This window comes from Nycticebus coucang, chromosome 2 (assembly GCF_027406575.1).
Source record: "Nycticebus coucang isolate mNycCou1 chromosome 2, mNycCou1.pri, whole genome shotgun sequence".
NCBI lineage: Eukaryota > Metazoa > Chordata > Mammalia > Primates > Lorisidae > Nycticebus > Nycticebus coucang.
The window spans coordinates 36,342,094-36,362,780 of NC_069781.1; the positions used below are offsets into that span (position 1 = coordinate 36,342,094).

The 20,687-nt window shown below is 42.9% G+C and overlaps 1 protein-coding gene and 1 non-coding gene across 4 annotated transcripts; one reads left to right on the top strand and one right to left on the bottom strand.

The window, feature by feature from the left end:
- Nucleotides 1-602: 602 nt before the first annotated feature.
- Nucleotides 603-709, bottom strand: LOC128579960 (U6 spliceosomal RNA). The gene has a single exon (XR_008378327.1). It is a non-coding gene; the product is annotated as a U6 spliceosomal RNA (small nuclear RNA).
- Nucleotides 710-6,203: 5,494 nt separating this feature from the next.
- On the top strand, nucleotides 6,204-18,801 carry PGAP4 (post-GPI attachment to proteins GalNAc transferase 4). 3 transcript variants are annotated; one of them, XM_053571348.1, is made up of 2 exons: nucleotides 6,204-6,977; nucleotides 16,965-18,801. In XM_053571348.1, the coding sequence occupies exon 2, from the start codon at nucleotides 17,042-17,044 to the stop codon at nucleotides 18,251-18,253; it is 1,212 nt and encodes a 403-aa protein (XP_053427323.1). In that variant the 5' UTR covers nucleotides 6,204-6,977; nucleotides 16,965-17,041; the 3' UTR covers nucleotides 18,254-18,801. The 3 variants fall into 3 exon arrangements, with proteins under 3 accessions (XP_053427323.1, XP_053427326.1, XP_053427330.1); XM_053571351.1 differs by lacking the exon at nucleotides 6,204-6,977 and adding an exon at nucleotides 7,435-7,562; XM_053571355.1 differs by lacking the exon at nucleotides 6,204-6,977 and adding an exon at nucleotides 7,580-7,878.
- The last annotated feature ends 1,886 nt before the right edge of the window (nucleotides 18,802-20,687 follow it).

Below are 20,687 nucleotides of genomic sequence, written 5' to 3' on the forward strand. Positions count from 1 at the left end.
CTTGCCCAGCCTGCGATGGGATCACTTGTTCTTTTCTTGCTTGTACGTTTGAGTTCTCTGTGGATTCTGGACATTAAACCTTTGTTGGAGACATAACCTGCAAATATCTGCTCCCATTCTGAGGGCTGTTTGCTTGCTTTATTTACTGTGTTCTTGGCTGTGCAGAAGCTTTTGAGTTTGATCAGGTCCCAGTAGTGTATTTTTGAAGCATCTTCAATTGTCCGGGGGTCCTCCTCATAAAATACTCGCCCAGACCGATTTCTTCAAGAGTTTTCCCTGCACTCTCTTCTAGTATTTTTATAGTTTCATGTCTTAAGTTTAAATCTTTAATCCAGTGAGAGTCTATCTTAGTTAATGGTGAAAGGTGTGGGTCCAGTTTCAGTCTTCTACAGGTCACCAGCCAGTTCACCCAGCACCATTTGTTAAATAGGGAATCTTTTCCCCACTGAGTGTTTTTAATTGGTTTGTCAAAGATTAAACAACAGTGAGTAGCTGGGTTCATCTCTTGGCTCTCTATTCTGTTCCATACATCTGCCTCTCTGTTTGTGTGCCAGTACCATGCTGTTTTGATCACTATCAATTTATAGTATAGTCTGAGGTCCAAAAATATGGAACACTTCATGAATTTGCATGTCATCCTTGCGCAGGGGCCATGCTAATCTTCTCTGTATCGTTCCAATTTTAGTATATGTGCTGCTGAAGTGAGCACTAATTTAAACATTTTTTATAAATCTTTCTAAAGATAGAGCCTTGACATTAAAAATATACTAGTACAAAACTAAAAATTTTGGTTCCCTATGTTAAAGGAAGGTTTTCTTGAGATGAGATCAGGTGCATTCAGGGTGGTATGGCCATAGACGGAAGGTTTTCTTGAAATGTTAATCTGCTCTTAGTAAAATTACAAGCAGTTTTTTTTTTTTTTTTTTTTTTTTTTTTTGTAGAGACAGAGTCTTACTTTATGGCCCTCGGTAGAGTGCCATGGCATCACACAGCTCACAGCAACCTCCAACTCCTGGGCTTAAGCGACTCTCTTGCCTCAGCCTCCCGAGTAGCTGGGACTACAGACGCCCGCCACAACGCCCAACTATTTTTTGGTTGCAGTTCAGCCGGGGCCGGGTTTGAACCCGCCACCCTCGGTATATGGGGCCAGCGCCTTACCGACTGAGCCACAGGCGCCGCCCTACAAGCAGTTTTTTTTTTTTTTTTTTTTGAGACATAGTCTTACTTTATCGCCCTCAGTAGAGTGCTGCGGCATCACAGCTCATAGCAACCTCCAACTCCTGGTCTTAGGCGATTCTCTTGCCTCAGCCTCCCAAGTAGCTGGGCTACAAGTGCCCACCACAACGCCCAGCTATTTTTTGTTGCATTTGGCCAGGCCCGGGTTTGAACCTGCCACCCTCAGTATATGGGGCTGGCGCCTACCCACTGAGCCACAGACGCCGCCCAAATTACAAGGAGTTTTTTATTTCTAAATCTTTTTTTTTTTTTTTTTTTTTTTGCAGTTTATGGCTGGGCCTGGGTTTAAACCGGCCATCTCCAGCATATGGGGCTGGCACCCTACTCCTTTGAGCCACAGGCACTGCCCTAAATCTTTTTTTTTAAACTTCTCTGATTTATATCTCAAAAGTTCAACTTTTTGGTTATAACTCTCCAACTCATAACAAAAGTTGTTCTATTCCTAACACCCTACAAACTAAAATTAAATAAATTTTAAGAAACCAGCCTTGTGCTTGATATATGGACCACAAAGAAAGTTCACCAAACCACCTAATATCATAACTAGAAACATTCAAGCTGCAAATCATGAAGAAAAATCAACGTTTTCACACTGTGAACAGGTTTTCCCAAGACATCAAAATAAGACTCCTTATTATAATGAGACTTTTGACACATACACACACCCCACTTAATGCTACTTCTTTCACTTGGCAAGATAACAGTGTAACTAGAATTTCACAATTAATAGCTTCTGGTTGTAACTTCACAAAACCCAACCTAAGAAATTCTTCAGTATCCATTAGTTAAAAACAATTTTTTAAGTCAGTACTATTGCTAATACTATATGCTGTGCATAAGTAAATTCCTCTAAAAAAGTTGAGCGCCACATACATGAAATTCAAAAACAGATCACATAATTAGAACAGGTCTCACCTAATTCCCCGTGGTCATTAGATTTATTCAATTAGTTGTCTTCAAGCCTAGCATCATGGCCCAAAACCACTACATAAACTAAAATTATCACACTACTATTAATTTTACTTTATATTTTCCTTTTTTAAAACTTTGTATCTGTTACTTGTTAACAGTTTTACAAAAGTACAACTCCTGACAAAATAATGCTGGACCAATCCACTAAGATAATAACAAAACAGATAAAACTGAACTGAATGATAAGCTCCAGTGGGCTTAGCCTGAGACCCACTCCCTTTAAGCTTTCCTTGTTGCTCCAATGTGACTAAGAGGGTTTTGACCCTGACTTCCAGGGTCACACTTCCAGTCACTCTTCTCAACTGGAACAGGTCCATCCTGACCTAAAGGGACATTAAAAGGACATTAAAGGGACATTGAAAGGGACATTGAAACCTAACTATAAGATGATTAATCAGTGATGCTTTCAGAGAAAGATCTCAATCAAAAAGGGAAATGTGAAAGTGGTCAGAATCAAAATGGAGTCACTAATGATAAGAAAACCTTGACAAAAAGAGCCACAAGAAGGCCTTGAAGACAGAGGTCTCACACGTGTATATGTGACATCAAAGACTACAAAAAACACAACCCTGTACAAAGGCCATCACACCTCTGCAAGGACGTCTGCCCAGCAACTTTCAGTCCATCCTCACGCCGGCACCACTCTTATTGTTGATTCTAGTAACCAAGGATAATTCCCTCAAAATAACTATGTATTCCCATTCATTTTTTTCTTTTAAAAACCTTTGTCTTATAATATCTCCCATATCTTACTATGGCATGCATATTCCCACAGCAATGTTTTATTCACAAATAAACTTACTTTGTCTCTTTGTTATTTGTGTGTAAATAGTATGTACATGAAAGATAAAGCAAACAGGGTAAAGTGTTACCACTTAAAGAATTTGGGAAATTTTTACACTTTTTTCATTTCATAATTTTTCTTACAGTCTGAAGTTAATTAAAAATAAAAAGATATATACGTGCTGTAATTCAGATGTCATCCTCATGAGCAATGCTGCTGTAAGTCAGCATCACACAGAAGCAGATCATCTAGGATTTCACGAGAAATATGACTGCAACAAACATTTTTGGGATTTTAGCAGCCTTCACTAAGAACTTACAGGACCATAATAGAGATGCTGATCAATATTTGTCTTTGGCTGTTGAACTTTCATGTAATACTTCCTCTTCCTGTCTGCTCTCTACACCCACTAGCATGACGGGATGGTTTCCCTCTCCTCTCTTCCTTCAGAACCAGCCTTGTCAGCATGTAACGGAAAATTGTTTCTTAACTCCCTCTGCAAGTGAAGTGAACTCGGGAGATGAAGATAGTGGAGAACATAATCTTCCTTTTTGAGAGTTTATAAAAGAAGGTTTGGAGAAACTGAACATTGGTATCATTATTTAAGTCTCTCCTATTTTCAACAAATAGTACCAGTAATTTTTGCCACAATTTTAGAGTCTCAAATTTGTAAGTCTAGCACCCTAGCAATTGCTCTTCAATTGCATTTTGTGGGGCCTTAGGGCTATCTGCTTAAAATGGGGTGGTCGAACATTGGCTTTTGTTTTTTTATGGGGTGACTACTGAGTAGCAACTATTTTGTATCTAGAAAAAAATACTAGAAGTATAAGATTAGGATCTTCAGGAGATTATAATATCCATGAAGATTTATTTAATTTATTTGCTACATGATCTACCTGAAATGCTATTAACAGAAACTCTGCCCTGTTGTTATTGCCTTTCTTGGTAACATTTGCTTCCGAGTCATTGACAAGCTATAGAAGTTTCAGTATGGACTTGCTGCTTGTCATTAAATTCACTGACACACTAAAATGTTCGATGTGGTGCTTTGAAAGTCTGGTATTGGTATTTTCACTAAATGAAAATTCTAATTTTTGAAAGGTCCCTTATAATGTGAATTTGGATAATCAAAATTAAATTGAAGTTTATAGTAGAACAAGGTAAGAAGACAAAAATGTGGGCGGTGCCTGTGGCTCCGTGAGTAGGGCGCCGGCCCCATATGCCGAGGGTGGCAGGTTCAAACCCAATCCCAGCCAAACTGCAACAAAAAAATAGCCGGGCGTTGTGGCGGGCGCCTGTAGTCCCAGCTGCTCGGGAGGCTGAGGCAAGAGAATGGCATAAGCCCAGAAGTTGGAGGTTGCTATGAGCCGTGTGACCTCATGGTACTCTACCCGAGTGTGGTACTGTGAGACTCTGTCTCTACAAAAAAAAAATAAAGAAGACAAAAATGCTTTGCTGGTTTTTCTTAATCCCACCCACACCTTTAGAAATAGACATTTTAAATTAAATTTTCCTTAATTATCCTGTTTGTTATTTCTGGCTAAAGCCTGACTGATTAAATGCCCCGACCAATGTGAATGTTACACTGTTTATTAAAATAATTACAAAAATCTTGCTGCTAGTCTCTAACCCCTCAACCGGTATTTTTATTCTTCTTCTTTTTTTCCTACTTTTATTTTGCTTTGGGAGGCAGTATAGCATAGTAAGAGTATGGGCTCTGGAGCCAGAGTTTTCAGGGGTTTGAATTTTGGCTCTGCCTCTTTCTAACAGTTTGACTTTGGGTAAGTTATTTAGCTAACCTATCTCATATGGTTATGACAGTGATTAAGAGTTGATAGACTGAAAGCACTCAAGACAATATTATCCATAGAAAGTGCCAGGTAAGTGTTTGATTTCATTATTCAAAATATTTATCAACACCTGATATATTATACGTTTATTGGTTTATTACCTATTGTCCATTCAAATGTAAGTTCCCTAAAGGCTGAGACTTGGTTTTGCTCACAGCTGAAACTCTAGTGTTTAGAAAAGTACTGTACAACAGAACTTTCTGTGATGATGGAAACATTCTCTATCTGTGCTATCTAATACAGTAGTCACCAACCACATGCAGGGATTGAGCATTTCAAATGTGGCTAGCATTACTGAGGGAGTGATTTAAAAATTTTTTTATTAATTAAAATTTAAATAGATACATGTGGCCAGTGGCCACTAGACTGAACAGCACAGACATTGCCCAGCACATCATAATAGGTACTAATGAATTTCATCAAACAAATGAATAACTATCCACCTTTATTGAATTCTAGACATTTTGACAGGTGCGGTGCTAAGCACTTTATAGGTGCTATGTTGTGTAAACCTCTCAAGCAAACTATGAGGAAAATATCACTATTCCCAATATATAGATGAAAACATTGAGTACGAAGGATTTAATTTGTCATAGCCAGTAAATATATTAGAACCCAGCACTTGGCCAATGGCAGTGACCTGAATTGGCCTCAGTTTTGTCACAACCCTTTGCTTTCAGAATATCAAACTGCTAGTCCTTCTTCCAGGACATGAGGGACCTTCCCAAGCTCCCTTTCTGTGCCAGAGTCAGCTCTCAATCTACCCAGCCATATATATTATATATATGTGTGTGTGTATTTTTCAACATTCCTAATGAATATATATACATATGTATTCCTAATGACAAATTCCTTGATCCAAATCTCATTCTCATACTGTTGGCACTATGTCAGAACAATTCTTCAATAAATGCCAGATAAAAGAACAGAAGATGGGTGGCGCCTGTGGCTCAAAGGGATAGGGCACTGGCCCCATATGCTGGAGGTAGATGAATGGATGTAAGGTTCTAAAAGAATTTTTTTATCTTGTATCAACTACACTAACATACACAAGAAGAAATCATGAGCATCTACTGACTTTAATGCTTTGCCTTTGAACCCTGAACACAGCTTTTAAAGCAGGTGTTGGCAAACCAGATAGTATATATTTTAGGCTTTGTGGGTCATAAGGTCTGTCACACCTACCCATCACAATTGTTCTTGCACAATAGCAGCCATAGACAAGACGTAAATCATGACCATGTTACAATAAAACTTTATTATCATCAAAATTTGAATCTCATACAATTTTCACGTGCCTCGAAATACTCTTAATTTTTTTAACCATTTAATATTGCAAAAACCATTCTCAGCTTTCAGGCTGTACAAACATAAGCAGCAAGCTGTAGATGCTAATAGGTGGCCTAGACAGGCAAACTGGCCCCAAATTGGAAGCGATTTAAAAAAAAATGAGGTGAAAAGCCTGAGAAAAAAGGGGAAGGCCGGGAGTGTGGGTAGCTGTCACTTTTCTTATGACACTTACTTTTTCCTCCGTTGGATCGTTCCTTATCTCTTTCCTTTTTTGCTCTTCAGATATTATTCTCAGTCAATGTGTATATATTTTTTCATACCTTCAGCGTTCCATCTCTCTCTACCATTTGAGTTTAAATAGGTTTTTGAAAGACTGAACAACATTCAGGACCCAAAGTAACAGCTTTAACTGAAGCGCTTACACGCACCGAGAGACGTCGATTCATCAGTGTGAATTAATCTCCATGTGCCCACCTGATGGGCTTCTTTCCCCGTCACAAAAGAAACAGGCTTTCTGTTTGCACGACTTGGAGGCGACCCCTGCTTTTCCCTCGCTGCCCATCAGTCGGCGCCTTTTGCCGTCCTTTTTTCCCGAGCCAGCTCTGGGGGCCGTGGTCGCTCGGCAGCTAGCGGGTCACATGGCCTGCCCGAGCGAGGGGAGCCCCGCGCCGGAGCTGCGCGGCGGGAGGCGGTGAGGCTCCGGCGCGCGCCCACACCGCGAAGTGCCAGCTCCTCCCCGGCTCCCGCGATGGCGCCTCGGCCGGGATCAGCCTGCCAGCCGGCCCGGGCGACACGAGAGGCTGCCCACGGCGTGCGCCAGGGACAGATCTGACCGCTCTCATCCGGTAGGTTTCCGCTGCGCAGGATCCGCCCAGCCCTACTGGCATGGGGGTGGGAGCCCTGGGGAGACACCAGAGCCGGGGATCGAGGATTATGAGTGGCCGCACCTGGCGCCCGGAGAGCAGCTGCGGGGCCGGAGGACGTCGCGGAGGGCCTGTGCCCGGGTGGGTGTGCTCTGGGCAGGCGGCCTTCGCGGCGGCCGGCCTCTTCCTGCCGGAGGGCTACAAGGACCTCGAAGGGCGCCAGCGAGGGGTGAACAGTGCCGCTGCAGGGGCGCCTCCCGACCTCCCGGCCGCGCCAGCTGCGTCGCGAGGCCGACAGAAAGACGCAAGCGTGGCGCGTGCGAGCCTAGGTGAAGAACCCCACCGAGCCGAAGCGCCCGAGGGCCAGTCCCCTAGGCCGCCAGTCCACACCCTGGGCGAGCCGGTGCGCGGAGAGCACGGCCGAAGCGTGGGGTTTATGTGGGCGATCTCGCAGCCTGAGAGCTGGGGAAGGGCGACCGGGCAGAGGAAGGTGACCCTCCCAGCAACTGGCAAGACCAGCCGAAGGGAGCCAGGGCAGTATTGGAGACGATCAGCCTCGGCCTACAGGTGGGAAAACTGAGGCTCGAGCGCGGCAGGGATTGCCCAAGGTCAATAGCAGATACTAGATCCAGAGCTTTGGTCTCTCCGCCACCAATCTCCTTCCAAGAGGGAAGATTAGGTCCTCCTGGGCGTGTCTCGCTCTCTTTGAGGCCCTTGGCACGAGCTTCACCAGTGCCGCACTGCGCCCGCGGTGTCTTGAGGTGGGAGCTCTTTCAGGGTCGCTGTGACCGGCATCCCCTGCTCAACCCACGCTCTCTCCCCGGGACCGCAGGGCGGCTCCAAAGATGATCTCACTATACAGACCATTAGCAAAAACCTGCAGGTGTGTGTGCACGTGTGTGTATTTCCCCAAGAAAAGTAATCCTTGTAAAGGGAATAGCTTTTTCATGCGTGCGTTTTAGAATCCACTGCGCCACGTACTTTATGAGATGAGAAAACTGTGTGTCTTAACACCTAACATTAGTAGAATTATTAGAATTATTTTAACGATAAGCTTATTACAAAATATTCAGGAAACTAAAATGTAAAGATGACTTACAAGTTCAACTTCTAGGTATTTGAGATTGTCTACATATCTCACAGTTTTCTTCACAGACACATATTTGAAGTTTTAAATCAATAACACGGACTGAAAATTATATCTTAATTTGCATGTCCTTGATTACCTGTAGGAATTAACACCTTTTCCTTTGTGTATTAGCCTTTTTGCATTTATGAGGGTGAATTAGCTGCTAATTCTTTTGCCAGTATTACAAATGGAGTATCTTTCTCTTCTTGATTTTTAAGCAAATTTTATGTATTTCACATTAAAGTGGTAATCATCTGTCTTATGTTACACCAAAGTGAGAATTTCTTGGCAATGTTTACTAGTTCTAATTCCAAATGATCTTTAGAATACTTTGGTCAATTTTTATTGTGATGGTGGTTATATGTATAAATTTGACAAAGCTCATTGAAGTACACATTTAATCAGTGCATTTTATTGTATGTAAACTATACCTCATAAAGTTGATTTTTTTTTTAAGCTGAGAAAGTTATGATGCTGGGTAATGAGAATCTTCCCAATCAGGTAGTAAAACCTATTTAAAGCTTCCATAAATAAAGCAACAAGGTGAGGGCACCACAATGCACAGATGCTAAACATTTACAAATGGGTGCAGATATGTAATTTAATCCATCATAATCATAGCAGTTTAAATCAGGAATAAAAATTGAACTTAACATGGTGCCCTGTCATGTTTACCATCTCTATTTTCTAATCTATACCCTTCATCTCTCCTTCACTAAATTATACTCCACAATAAAAATAAAATGGTCATAAGTCTTGTTCATTTTTCCTCAACTTGCATTGATAAAGTTTGCATTTTCCCTTTCCTTTCGAGACTGTAGCTTGAAAAAAATGCTAGGCATTTTTGTTTGCCTGCAGTTTGCCCATCTCTCCCTTCCGTCCTGGCCCCTCTTTCTCTCTCTGTATTTTTCAAAATTGCCTACTTGAGCTGTTGTAACAGACTGCCACAGACTAGGTGGTTTAAACATCAGAAACTTTTGTTTCTTTCAGTTCTGGAAGTTGGAAGTTCAAGGTCAGGATGCCAGCATGGTTGGGTTCTGGTGAGGGCCCTCTTCCTGGTTTACAAGGCAGAGAGCAAAGAAAGGAAGTGAACTCTCTCCTGTCTCTTCTCCTAAAGGTGTTAATCCCATCACCGAAGCTGCACACTCATTACCTGGTTTCCTCCCAAAGGCCCCATGTCTGAATGCCAGCACCATCAGCACTGTAGGAAGTAGGATTTTAACATGAATTTGGGGGGATACAATCGTTCAGTCCACAGCGAAAACCTAGCTAAGACTTCTTTCATGTTAGTGTAATATATTTAAACCTTTCTCCCGTTTTAATGTCTCCAGAGCATATCCTTTTATGATTATCTAAGAATCTGTTCCCTGTTGCTAGGCATTTTTGTTTGCCTGCAGTTTGCCCAACCCTCCTTTCCTGCCTGTCTCCCTCCCTCTCTTCCTCTCCCCTCTTTCTCTCTCTTTTTCAAGATTGCAGTGACTATTTCTTATCCATCTTTGGTAGCATATGTTGGCATTTCTTCAGGGTGGATTCTTAGAAGTAAGATTTTGATGTCAAAGGGGGAGCACATCAATAATTTTTATAGGTAACTCCCCTAACACTCTCTACAAAGATTATATCAATTTATATGAAAGTGCCCATTTGTTGAACTGTGCTACTCCTTCTTGAAATCAATTAGATTTAGAATATGCTGAATATAGAGATTATTTTTCAAGAAAGGGATCTCTGCTACTAAGTCTTTCCAGCTGGAAAAATGTTATTCTTCTCTGTTTGTTAATGATTTTTTAAATGTCCTTCAGTAGAATTTTGTAGTATGTGTACATATCCTGCATATTTCTTAAGTTCATTCCTAGGTATTTTAGTTGTTTCTTTTTTTCCATTTTGACTGGGATCTTTTATTCCATTAATTAGTTGGTGATTGATTATATGAAAGCATTTATTATATATATAGTGTGTGTATGTAAAAATGCCATAGTTTATGTAGTATATGTATTTATATTCTTGCTGTATGTATTATATATTATTTTTACATATTAATTTTGTTAACAACCATGTTCTGTCTACAAGTCTGTTCCCATTTCTAGTGGCTTTTCAATTGATTTTCTTGGGCTCTAAATCTGTGCAGAGGCAGAAGTGCAGATGGGTTCAGGAACCAATTTGCCTGGGTTCAAGTTTGGCCACCCCACTTAAAATTTCGCTTTGTTAACCTTGAATACAGGTTAATTGTGCCTTATTTTTTTTTTGTTTTTTTTTTTCAAGTATAAAATGAGCTTAATAGTAGCACTTCCCATAGGCTTTTTGTGAGGATCAATTGCTATGATGCCTACAACAGTGCCTGGCACATAAATGCTCAGCCACCATCTATAAATAAGTTGTTCCCCACACATTATGTGATCAAGCTCTTTGACATTTCCAATTTCATAGCTGAGGAACTGAAACCCATAGAGATCAAATGACTTTAAATGGCCATTTACTTGCTGAGTAAACATTGAGTCTCTTGTGTGCATAGTTACTGTGCTGAGTCTGTGAGGGATACGGAAGATAAATCAGACTGAATCTACTAAAAAGGGATTTAAAAGTCCAACTTGGGTCCAAGTCAAGGGCCATAAATGAAACCATGGAAGGCAGCAGGCATCATGGAAAGAACATGGGCTTTGAAGTTTGTCCTGTGTTTGCATTTCCTGCTTTCATCTTGGTAGCATCTATTGTTTTCATCTAAATGGGATGAATTCCATTGCTATTTGAAAGTTGCTATTTTGGTCAGAAGAGATAGATGCAAGGGTCTAGCACAACACTGGATCTGCTGAGTACTGCCTTAATAAGTGCTAGCTATAAATAGGTGCAGTCTAAAGGAGAAGGTGGCAAATGAATGGCCTGAGGGAAGAGTTCATGTAAAGTGCCTTCCTACTTGAGAAAAAAAAGAGAGAGATTGTTTCTGGTTGGGGACCTCAGAGTTGGCTTTTGGAAGAGGTGCCTTTTGAGCTGATTCTTGATGGTTGAATTAGCCTGTGTGAGAAGGAGAAATGGAGCTGAAGAATATTAGTGGTTGGAACGGAATTGTGAAGAATCATGGCAAAGAACTTGAACTTTATTCAATAGTCATTGAGATATCATAGGATAGTTTTACAGTAAAGGGTTCGGTTTCCAACCCATGCTTTTGAGTATCAGACAGAAAACAATACCATCATATCCACAGTGTTTTATGTCTGACAAAGGGCTGTCAGAGCCACTGTCTCTTTCATCGTCACAATGTCTCTATAAATGAGATATATTTTATTTTCCTGTTTCGCAGAGACAAAATTGGCTCAGAGAAATCAATGACTTCTTTATGCAAATTGACCTAATTAGTGAGTGTTGGGACCAGAATTGGACCCAGATCTTTTGGCTTCTGTCACTTATTCTGGAGGTCAGAAGCTCAGTTAGGGTCCTTTATCAGTCAGCTGCCCTGGAGGTGAGAAGAGATGGACAGGAGAAAAAAAGAGGCATAATAAGAATGGTGTTAGGAAGTGAGAAGTCAGAACTTACTTTTGGACCCAGGAGCCTAGGAAAGTGGCGGTACCAGTCACACAGGAGGACAGACTTGGACTTAACTCCTGATGCTCAGTCTGGTCTGTGCTGTGCCCCCCACACCACATGGTTCTTTTTATTTTTTTAATTTTTTTAATATATGTATATTTTTCAAGACAGTGTCTCACTCTCTTGCCCCGGGCTAGAGTGCCATGGCATCAGCCTACCTCATAGGATCCTCAAACTTCTGGTTTCAAGTGACTCCCCTGCCTCAACCTCCTGAGTAGCTGGGACTGCAGGCACCCACCACAATAACCGGCTAGTTTGAGGTCTTGCTTTTGCTCATGCTGCTCTCAAACTCCTGAGCTTAACGGATATTCCCATCTTGCCTCCCTCCCCATCCCCCAGGCCCCCACCCCCCACACATGCTAGGATTATAGGCCATTGAGCCCAGCCCTCTACACTGTTTCTTTAGTTTAATTCTCAGTAGCTGCACTAAAATGTAACTGTCATTGTCACTATTTACTCATCCACGCCCTACTTCATGTTCATATCTCAATGCATTTGTCCTTTACTGTCTTCCCTGAGCCCTACACCCAAACTTGATAACAGGCAGAATTCAGTTTAGAGAAAGCTTGTGTTTCAAAGTCCACGTGACGGTATAGATAAGTACTCAGTAAACATAGTTCCATAGAACCAGGGCTGTAATGGCCTGGTTGTCACTAGGGCCAACTCACATGCTAGTCAGGCCACAATACTGCTGGAGCATGAGGTTGAGCCTGCGACAGCACAGGTGACTGTGGAATTCTGGAAAAAAGCTATCAGAAAGGTAATGTAGATATAGCCCTCCTTCTTTTCCCTTCCCTTCCATTTTCTTTTCTTTCTTTCTTTTTTTAGCAGATGCCAAATCCAAAGTATAGTCCTCCTTCTGTCATACCTCCTCATACTTAGGCTGGGAGGAAAGAACTCTTTTTCTTTTTCTCAGTTGAAAATCCCTGTTTTTACATCCGCATTCCCCTAAGGTCAGTTAAAACCAGACCAGTGAAATGAAATAATTTCTAGGTGGCATTATTTTAAAAAGCAAACAAGAATGCACTTTTGCTTTTTGGGTTTTTTTTTTTTCCTGGGGGTTTTTTGTTTGTTTGTTTGAGACAGAGTCTCACTTTGTCACCCTTGATAGAGTGCTGTGGCGTTATAAGTCACAACAACCTCAAACTTTTGGGCTCAAGCAATCCTATTGCCTCAGCCTACAAAGCAGCTAGGGCTACAGACCCCCACTACAAGACCTGGCTATTTTACTTTTTTTAGAGACGGGGGTCTCACTCTGGCTCAGGCTGGTCTCAAACACCCGAGCTTGGGCAATCCACCCTCCTTGGCCTCCCAGAATGCTAGGATTACAGGCATGAGCCATCTCACCTGGCCAAGAATGTACTTTTGATTACTTATGTAACTCTATATGGGCAATATTTGGCAAAGCAGTGTTCTAATCATTGAATGAAGGATCTGATCCCAGCTCCTCTGGTCCACTGTGATGTAGTAGATTGCATTATCATTTAAAATTTTTTCTGCTCCTCACTAGAGAAACAAATAGTTCCTCAGTCATTAACTTGTCCCTGTGTCTCTTGGTATGCTCTTCTTAATCACATAATTCTGCTCTGTTGAACTCAAGAGTTATTATGTGACTAACTTTGGCCCTGAAATGTGGGTGAAAATGATGTGCCCCTTTCAAGTAGCGGCTTTGAGAGCTAGCTTGTGGTTTCTTATCTCTCTCTTTTCTCTCTGCCACAAACCCAGCAATGCTCAAGAAAAAAATGCAGTTCCATCTACATGGGTCCTCAAGTATAGACAATGTGAAACAGAGGCACAATTTACCTAGAATGAACAAGTAACATGAGCAAGAATTAAAACCTTAATTCTTATAAACCACTGAGATTTTGGAAGCCTGCCCTGATTTATACAGTGTATAATTATAGGGTGGGGAGAGGCTGAGTCTTATGCCCTGGGAGCATTCTAGTAATTTTCCATACTCTCTGAACAGATTGCTAGATGTTTTCTTTTCTCCTGAGGATTTAGAAATTGGCCTGTTGCCAGTTAAGTCCTTTCTCTTGAATCTTCACTTTCTCTTGAATCTTCATTTTCCTTTTCCACTGCTCTGTGGGAGGAGTAAATTTCCCTGTCCCACTGGCTGGTGGGGGCACTTGGTTTGTGTTCTTATTTGAACATAAACATACCTGTGTGTTTTGATTTGGCCTCTTATGCTTTTCTGTGCATCCACATAGCTGGTTTGCACCTTGATCTAGAAGAAGGGGCGTGTGAAACAACCTACTGCCAACCTACATTCTGGGGCTGAGCCTAACTGAGCCACAGCTATCCACAGACATGTGTACAAGGAATGTGTGTTGTTATTTTAAGTTATGAAGATTTGGGGCCATTCATCACCCCAGCAAGAGCTGATCGATGTAGGCAGGGCCCGACCCGGTGTCCTCTGAACTGATCATCCAACCAGCAGTCCCAGCTGTGTTTTTAAAATAAGGGACTTTGTGAAAATAGTGATTTTATTGCCCCCAGTAGGAAAAATTGCCCAGGGGTAAACATCCTCTTTATGTTAATATTAGGTGCTGTCCCACCTGCCTTAACATACCAAGTAGTAGCACTTACTATGTGTCTGGTGTTTCCAAGCTGCCTTCCTTATCTTGTTGACTCTATTTAGTTCTCTTTTGTAGATGGGTCCATCTCCCTTTGGGAATAGGAAGGGCAAGGAGAATGCTGTGAGCAGGAAGTCATTTCAATGCCTTCTTCCCAAGGCCAATGCACAAAGACTATGAACTCAGCCCAGTTCACTACTTGGCTTCTAGTAGGGATGATATGGAGCTGGCAAGGCCCCACTGATGTCATGATTTATTAACTCCATTGACCTGAGCAGTTCAGTGGGAGATACAGCCAGCCTGTCATAGCCTAGAAATTGCCACACCAGCAAGCATGGAGTTGTATACTATTCAAAGCTCTCTTTGCCTTTTTCCTTCTTTGGGTGCTATCCAGATCTCTTATAAGTACTGGGATAGTCTGTCTCATGTCTGGCGTCCCCTAGTACAATCTGCTTCTGTTGCTGAAATGGAATTTATTTCTCTATTAATACTTCCTCAAATTACCATATGATTGTAGTATAGATTTCTGGTATTCTACACAATTGTAGAGGTCAGGGTAGGCAAACTGCTGTAATTAACTAGTCCAAAAATCATTAGTGCCTAGACACAGTGGTTTAAGTATTGCTCACAACAAAATCCACTTGTCCACTCTAGGTCAGTAGGATACTGGAAGGTGGGCTGTAGGAGGGGCCTCTGTTGTTCCATGCAATTCCTTCAGAGACCCAGGCTCTTGCCATCCAGTGGTGGTCGAACCCTCCTCTAGATCCAAGCTCTCCTTTCAGCTGGCAGATGGGGGATGAGAAAGTCAGGATGGCACATGTGTTCTCAACCCCCTTGGCCCAGCTGTCATACCTGTCAGTTGGCTCACAAGCCTGTCACATCACACCACCTGGAAGGAGGCAGGGGAGCAAAGGTGACTCTGTGTGCCCAAGGGGAAAACATGGGGCCTGAGAACACTGGCTGACTCTGCTCCACAGCAGCCATGTACGCTGCCTGGGTAATCCTTCCTTCATCTTAACTCACAAGCCAGATAGTTTTCTTCCAAATGTGTACAACCTGATTATATTATGTTTCTAAGGTAAGAGCTTTACTTTTTGTACTACAGACACCATTTAATTTTACATTGCCCTTACTAGTTTTATACTGGCTTTATATTCTGTTTTGTAACACAAGTCTGTTTTCTGTCTGTACATTAGACCTATTCACTCCTGAAATACTGTTTTGGTTTGAACATGCAGATATATTTTATGGCAGTTTTGTTCTGCATTATTTTACTCCCTAACACACCTAATATTTGCAAATAATTCTATGAGACAGGGTTTATTATTTTTCCATTTTGGAGCTGAGGAATCTAACATGTGGAGAGGTGAAGTGACTTCCCATCAAGTGAGAGGCAGAGCTGGGATTCGCACCAACACGTGCCTGACCTTAGGCTGCTCTCTGAGTCTTCCCATCATACAGCATGCCTCTCTCTAGACCAGATGGGGGCAAGCTGCCTCTTCTGTTTTCACTTCTGGCTACCCCTCCTTTCCTTCCTTGTAAAGCTAGTAACAGACCTTCCTCCAAATGTTTCCTCCCCTCCCATAGTCTGGGGCTCTAGAATTTGCTTGCATATGGGAGATACTTTCTCACACTGGTTCTCTTGAAGGTTCTATAAAAACAAAACAGAACAATCAGGATTAAATTAACATGCACTTTTGAGAATAGTTGCTTGAGATCAGAGAACTATGAATAGAAGATAACATTAAATAGCAAAGACATTTCTGACAATCCTAAGTATTCCTTTTCTTATTTGGTATGTGTGAAACACAGAGTTTTTGTTAACAGAAGTTATTATGCACAGTTGACAAACAGGTATTTACTGTACACTTATGCTGGAACTTGCTCTAACTGTGTATGTTTCCTTCATGGCAAGTTTGTTGTGTCTGTTTTGAGAACCCATGTCTTTATGACTGGTGAATAGAATAATGATCATACCAGCCTACCTGGTGGTTTTCTGGCACATTGTACAACCTGTCAAAGCATCTTTGGGTGTGGAGACCTGCTTGACTACATTGAGAACTTGTTACTCATAGAAATAATAGAGGCATCCCAGAGATCATTAGCAGATACAACCAAAGAACAATTAACTGCAGAAAATAAAATCTCTATTGTCAGCCAGGCATATGCCTCATACCTGTAATCCCAGTGCTTTGGGAGGCCAAGGCAGGAGGAGGCCAACTGCAACAAAAAATAGCCGGGGGTTGTGGCGGTTGCCTGCAGTCCCAGCTACTGGGAAGCTGAGGCAAGAGAATCTTTTAAGCCCAAGAGTTTGAGGTTGCTGTGAGCTGTGATGCTACGGCACTCTACCGAGGGTGACAAAGTAACACTCAAAAAAAAAAAAAAAATTAACTGAGTGTGATGGCATATACCTATGGTCCCAGTTACTCAGGAGGCTGACGCAGGGATCTCTTGAGCTCAGGAGTTTGAGGCTATAAGGAGCTATGATTATACCACTGTGTTACAGCCTAGGTGACAAAACAAGACCCTGTCTCTAAAATAAAAAAATTAAAAAGAAAAGGGAAAAAAAAAATCTCCATTAGATATACAACCTTGATTTGGAATTTCTGGTTTGATATATGTAGAGCTCAGTTCTTGAATTTTTTTTAAAGTTAACCTTACCTTTCCCTACTTCCTCTCTCACTTTAGGTTTTACTTCCGATGATTCTGGCCTAAGCTCCAGGATGATTTGTTCTTGGGACCAGACATGACCAGAAGTTAAACTCATGAGCACTTCAACCTCTCCAGCTGCCATGCTCCTCCGGAGGCTCAGACGACTCTCCTGGGGCAGCACTGCTGTTCAGCTCTTCATCCTAACGGTGGTGACATTTGGCCTGCTGGCACCCTTGGCCTGTCACCGGCTTTTGCACTCTTACTTCTATCTGCGCCATTGGCATCTGAACCAAATGAGCCAAGAGTTCCTGCAGCAAAGCCTGAAGGAGGGCGAGGCTGCGCTCCACTACTTTGAGGAGCTGCCCTCTGCCAACGGCTCAGTGCCCATTGTCTGGCAGGCCACCCCCCGGCCTTGGCTGGTGATCACCATCATCACTGTGGACAGGCAACCCGGCTTCCACTATGTCTTGCAGGTGGTGTCTCAGTTCCACCGGCTTCTTCAGCAGTGCGGCCCCCAGTGTGAGGGCCACCAGCTCTTCCTGTGCAACGTGGAGCGGAGTGTGAGCCATTTTGATGCCAAGCTGCTCTCCAAATATGTCCCCGTGGCCAACCGCTACGAGGGCACTGAGGATGATTATGGCGATGACCCCTCGACCAACTCTTTTGAGAAAGAGAAGCAGGACTATGTCTATTGCCTGGAGTCATCCCTGCAGACCTACAACCCGGACTATGTCCTGATGGTGGAGGACGATGCCGTTCCAGAAGAGCAGATCTTCCCAGTCCTGGAGCACCTCCTGCGGGCTCGCTTCTCTGAGCCACACCTCCGAGATGCCCTTTATCTAAAGCTCTATCACCCCGAGAGGCTCCAGCACTACATCAACCCGGAGCCCATGCGCATCCTGGAGTGGGTCGGTGTGGGCATGCTGCTGGGGCCCTTACTCACCTGGATCTACATGAGGTTCGCGAGCCGCCCAGGGTTTAGCTGGTCCGTCATGCTCTTCTTCTCCCTGTACAGCATGGGCCTGGTGGAGCTGGTGGGTCGGCACTATTTCCTAGAACTGCGGCGGCTGAGTCCTTCTCTGTACAGTGTGGTACCGGCCTCTGAGTGCTGCACACCAGCCATGCTCTTCCCTGCCCCTGCGGCCCGCCGAGCTCTCACCTACCTGTCCCAGGTGTACTGCCACAAAGGCTTTGGCAAGGACATGGCGCTGTACTCACTGCTGAGGGCCAAGGGAGAGCGGGCCTACGTGGTGGAGCCCAACCTCGTGAAACACATTGGGCTCTTCTCCAGCCTCCGGTACAACTTTCATCCCAGTCTACTCTAGGGTGCCAAGAAAAGCCTTTGGGAAATTGGCCACTTCTTGGAGATTCAAATATGGAGCTCTTTCTTTAGACATGGTTGCTTGCAGATATTTCGTTGTTTACTGTTGCTAGGGATAGAGGCACCGGGACAGCTGAGGAACATCTGTGAATCGAGAGCCTTGGCCTTGGTAACTGGCAGGAGCGGTGGTTCATCACAGATCCGGACCTCTCTCCCTCCACACAGCCACACTGCCTCATGCAGGCCGACCCGCCCATCAAGGGTGCACTGAAATGCCCGTTGTTTTTGAGCTCTGCTTGGTGATAGAGCTTGTGACTGCCAAAAATCTTGTGTACACTGATAATGATTGTTTTAGGATTTTAAGGGTAGGATTTGGTGAAAGATGGAGTCCCTTGAGTTGATTTATTTCTCATTGGGTATGAGAATGGATGTGTGTTTAGAATATATACCAAATAAGGCAGTATCATGTGGGTAGATTCCACGTGTTTCTTTGACATAGTGTAATTAAAAAAAAAAAAAAAACGAGAAAAGCCTCACACTTCCCTGCATCTTAGAGGCAGGTGACCTGGCTTTTCTGCTACCTGGCATTTTTTCCCTGTATATCTGTAGTGCACTGATTACGGACATTGTTAGAACTGTGGGACACAGCATGATCTGGAAGGGCCTTCTGGATCATCAAAGTTAGATAGCTTATGTTCAGTCGTGATTCAATAGTGAATATTTCTGTCATATTCTGATTCTTTGAAAACCGGACATTTCAGAATGGTACAAAATGAGTGAGCTCTTTGCTAGTATCATATCCTTTTTCCTAACCCTTCTGGTTGATCGTTCACCCTCATTTCTTTTTCTTCTAGGCAGCATGATGTTACAGAAGAAAAAGCATGGACTGGAGTCAGAAGATCTGGAGTTTTATTTCAGATCTCTGCCATATCCTAATGATGTGACCTTGAGCAAGTCATATAACCATTCTGGGTCTCAGTAAAAGGAGAACAGTAACACCTGCCTGTTAAGTTGCCTTCAGAACCAAGCGGCAGTCTGTATGTAAAACACCTAGCAAGTGTCTTATTGATAGAGGACACTGGCAAATGTTTATTTCTCTCATTGGATAAGTCTATATAATGCCAGTATATTTTGGATAAAGAGAACAGTGATGTTGTTTAAAGTATGAAATGGGGCATAGGACTGCCACCTATGTAACCAAACACTGCTGGCACAAAGGCTGACTTTTCATTGTGACTTCTGAAGGATATGCAGTTCAGCTTTCGTCCATCCCCACCTCCAACAAAGCCAACAAAAGAATTATTCAGGGCGGCCCCTGTGGCTCAGTCGGTAAGGCGCCGGCCCCATATACCGAGGGTGACGGGTTCAAACCTGGCCCCGGCCAAACTGCAACCAAAAAATAGCCGGGTGTTGTGGCAGGTGCCTGTAGTCCCAGCTACTCGGGAGGCTGAGGCAAGAGAATCGCCTAAGCCCAGGAGTTGGAGGTTGCTGTGAGCTGTGTGAGGCCATGGCACTCTACCCAGGGCCATAAAGTGAGACCCTGTCTCTACAAAAAAAAAAAAAAAAGTTAAAAAAAAAAAAAAGAATTATTCATTCAAACTGGAAATGACCTGAGACTTCTCCTGAGTTTATTCTAAGACTAGCATCTGAAATTATTTTTCCCAAAACTTACAAATAAATATGTCATCAAACGATTAGCCAACAAGTCCCTTTATGAGAATGGATGATTACAACAGAGAGTTCAAGCAGTTGTCCAGTTTGTTTCAGTGCCACAGTTGGCTTTTAAATTCCTGCAGTGAGCTTCCATCTTGAGAAGCATTTAAGAAGCCTGAGGGAGTAGGTGGGGCTTGATTACCACCCTCTAAAATGAGCAGATTGAGACCCAGAGATGGTAAAGAGCTTCTCCAGGTTCACACAGCTGAGCAGCAGCAGAGCCGAGAGGGGAGCATAGCTCTTCTGACTTCCAGCCCCCGCACTTTGTTCCTTAACTGCATTCATTTTATAAGTAACTGTGTGGTCAGAGTCTCTTTTGTAAAACCTGATTGTAACCTGACTAAATAATGTCTCTGTAAGTTAAGATGGCAGAAACCTATTGTCATGTTAGTGCTGGGGAACAAACAGATATAAATATGTGTTGCTGTTACGTGTCCCCCAGCAATATGCAAAGTGATCAGAGCTGCTAGATGACTGATTATGATGTGCAGATTCTACTCTGTCAATCCTCTTCTCTAGTAACCTGTTCTAAGTCGAACCATACCCAGGTCGGAACTCATCAGAGTTTGTTGCATTAATGATTAGGTCTCCTTATGAAAGTGTTTTGCCCAGTGACAGGAGAGCCACTCTAATCTAACCAGGCCCAAGATAGGGAATCACTGCTGGTTTACATTTCTGCTCTTTCTCATTTAGCTGTGGGCTGCATGCAGATGTCTCCTCCCCTG

Excerpts from the sequence above, each read along its gene's own strand:
- PGAP4 (XM_053571348.1), top strand. The coding sequence starts at position 17,042 with ATGAGCACTTCAACCTCTCCAGCTGCCATGCTCCTCCGGAGGCTCAGA.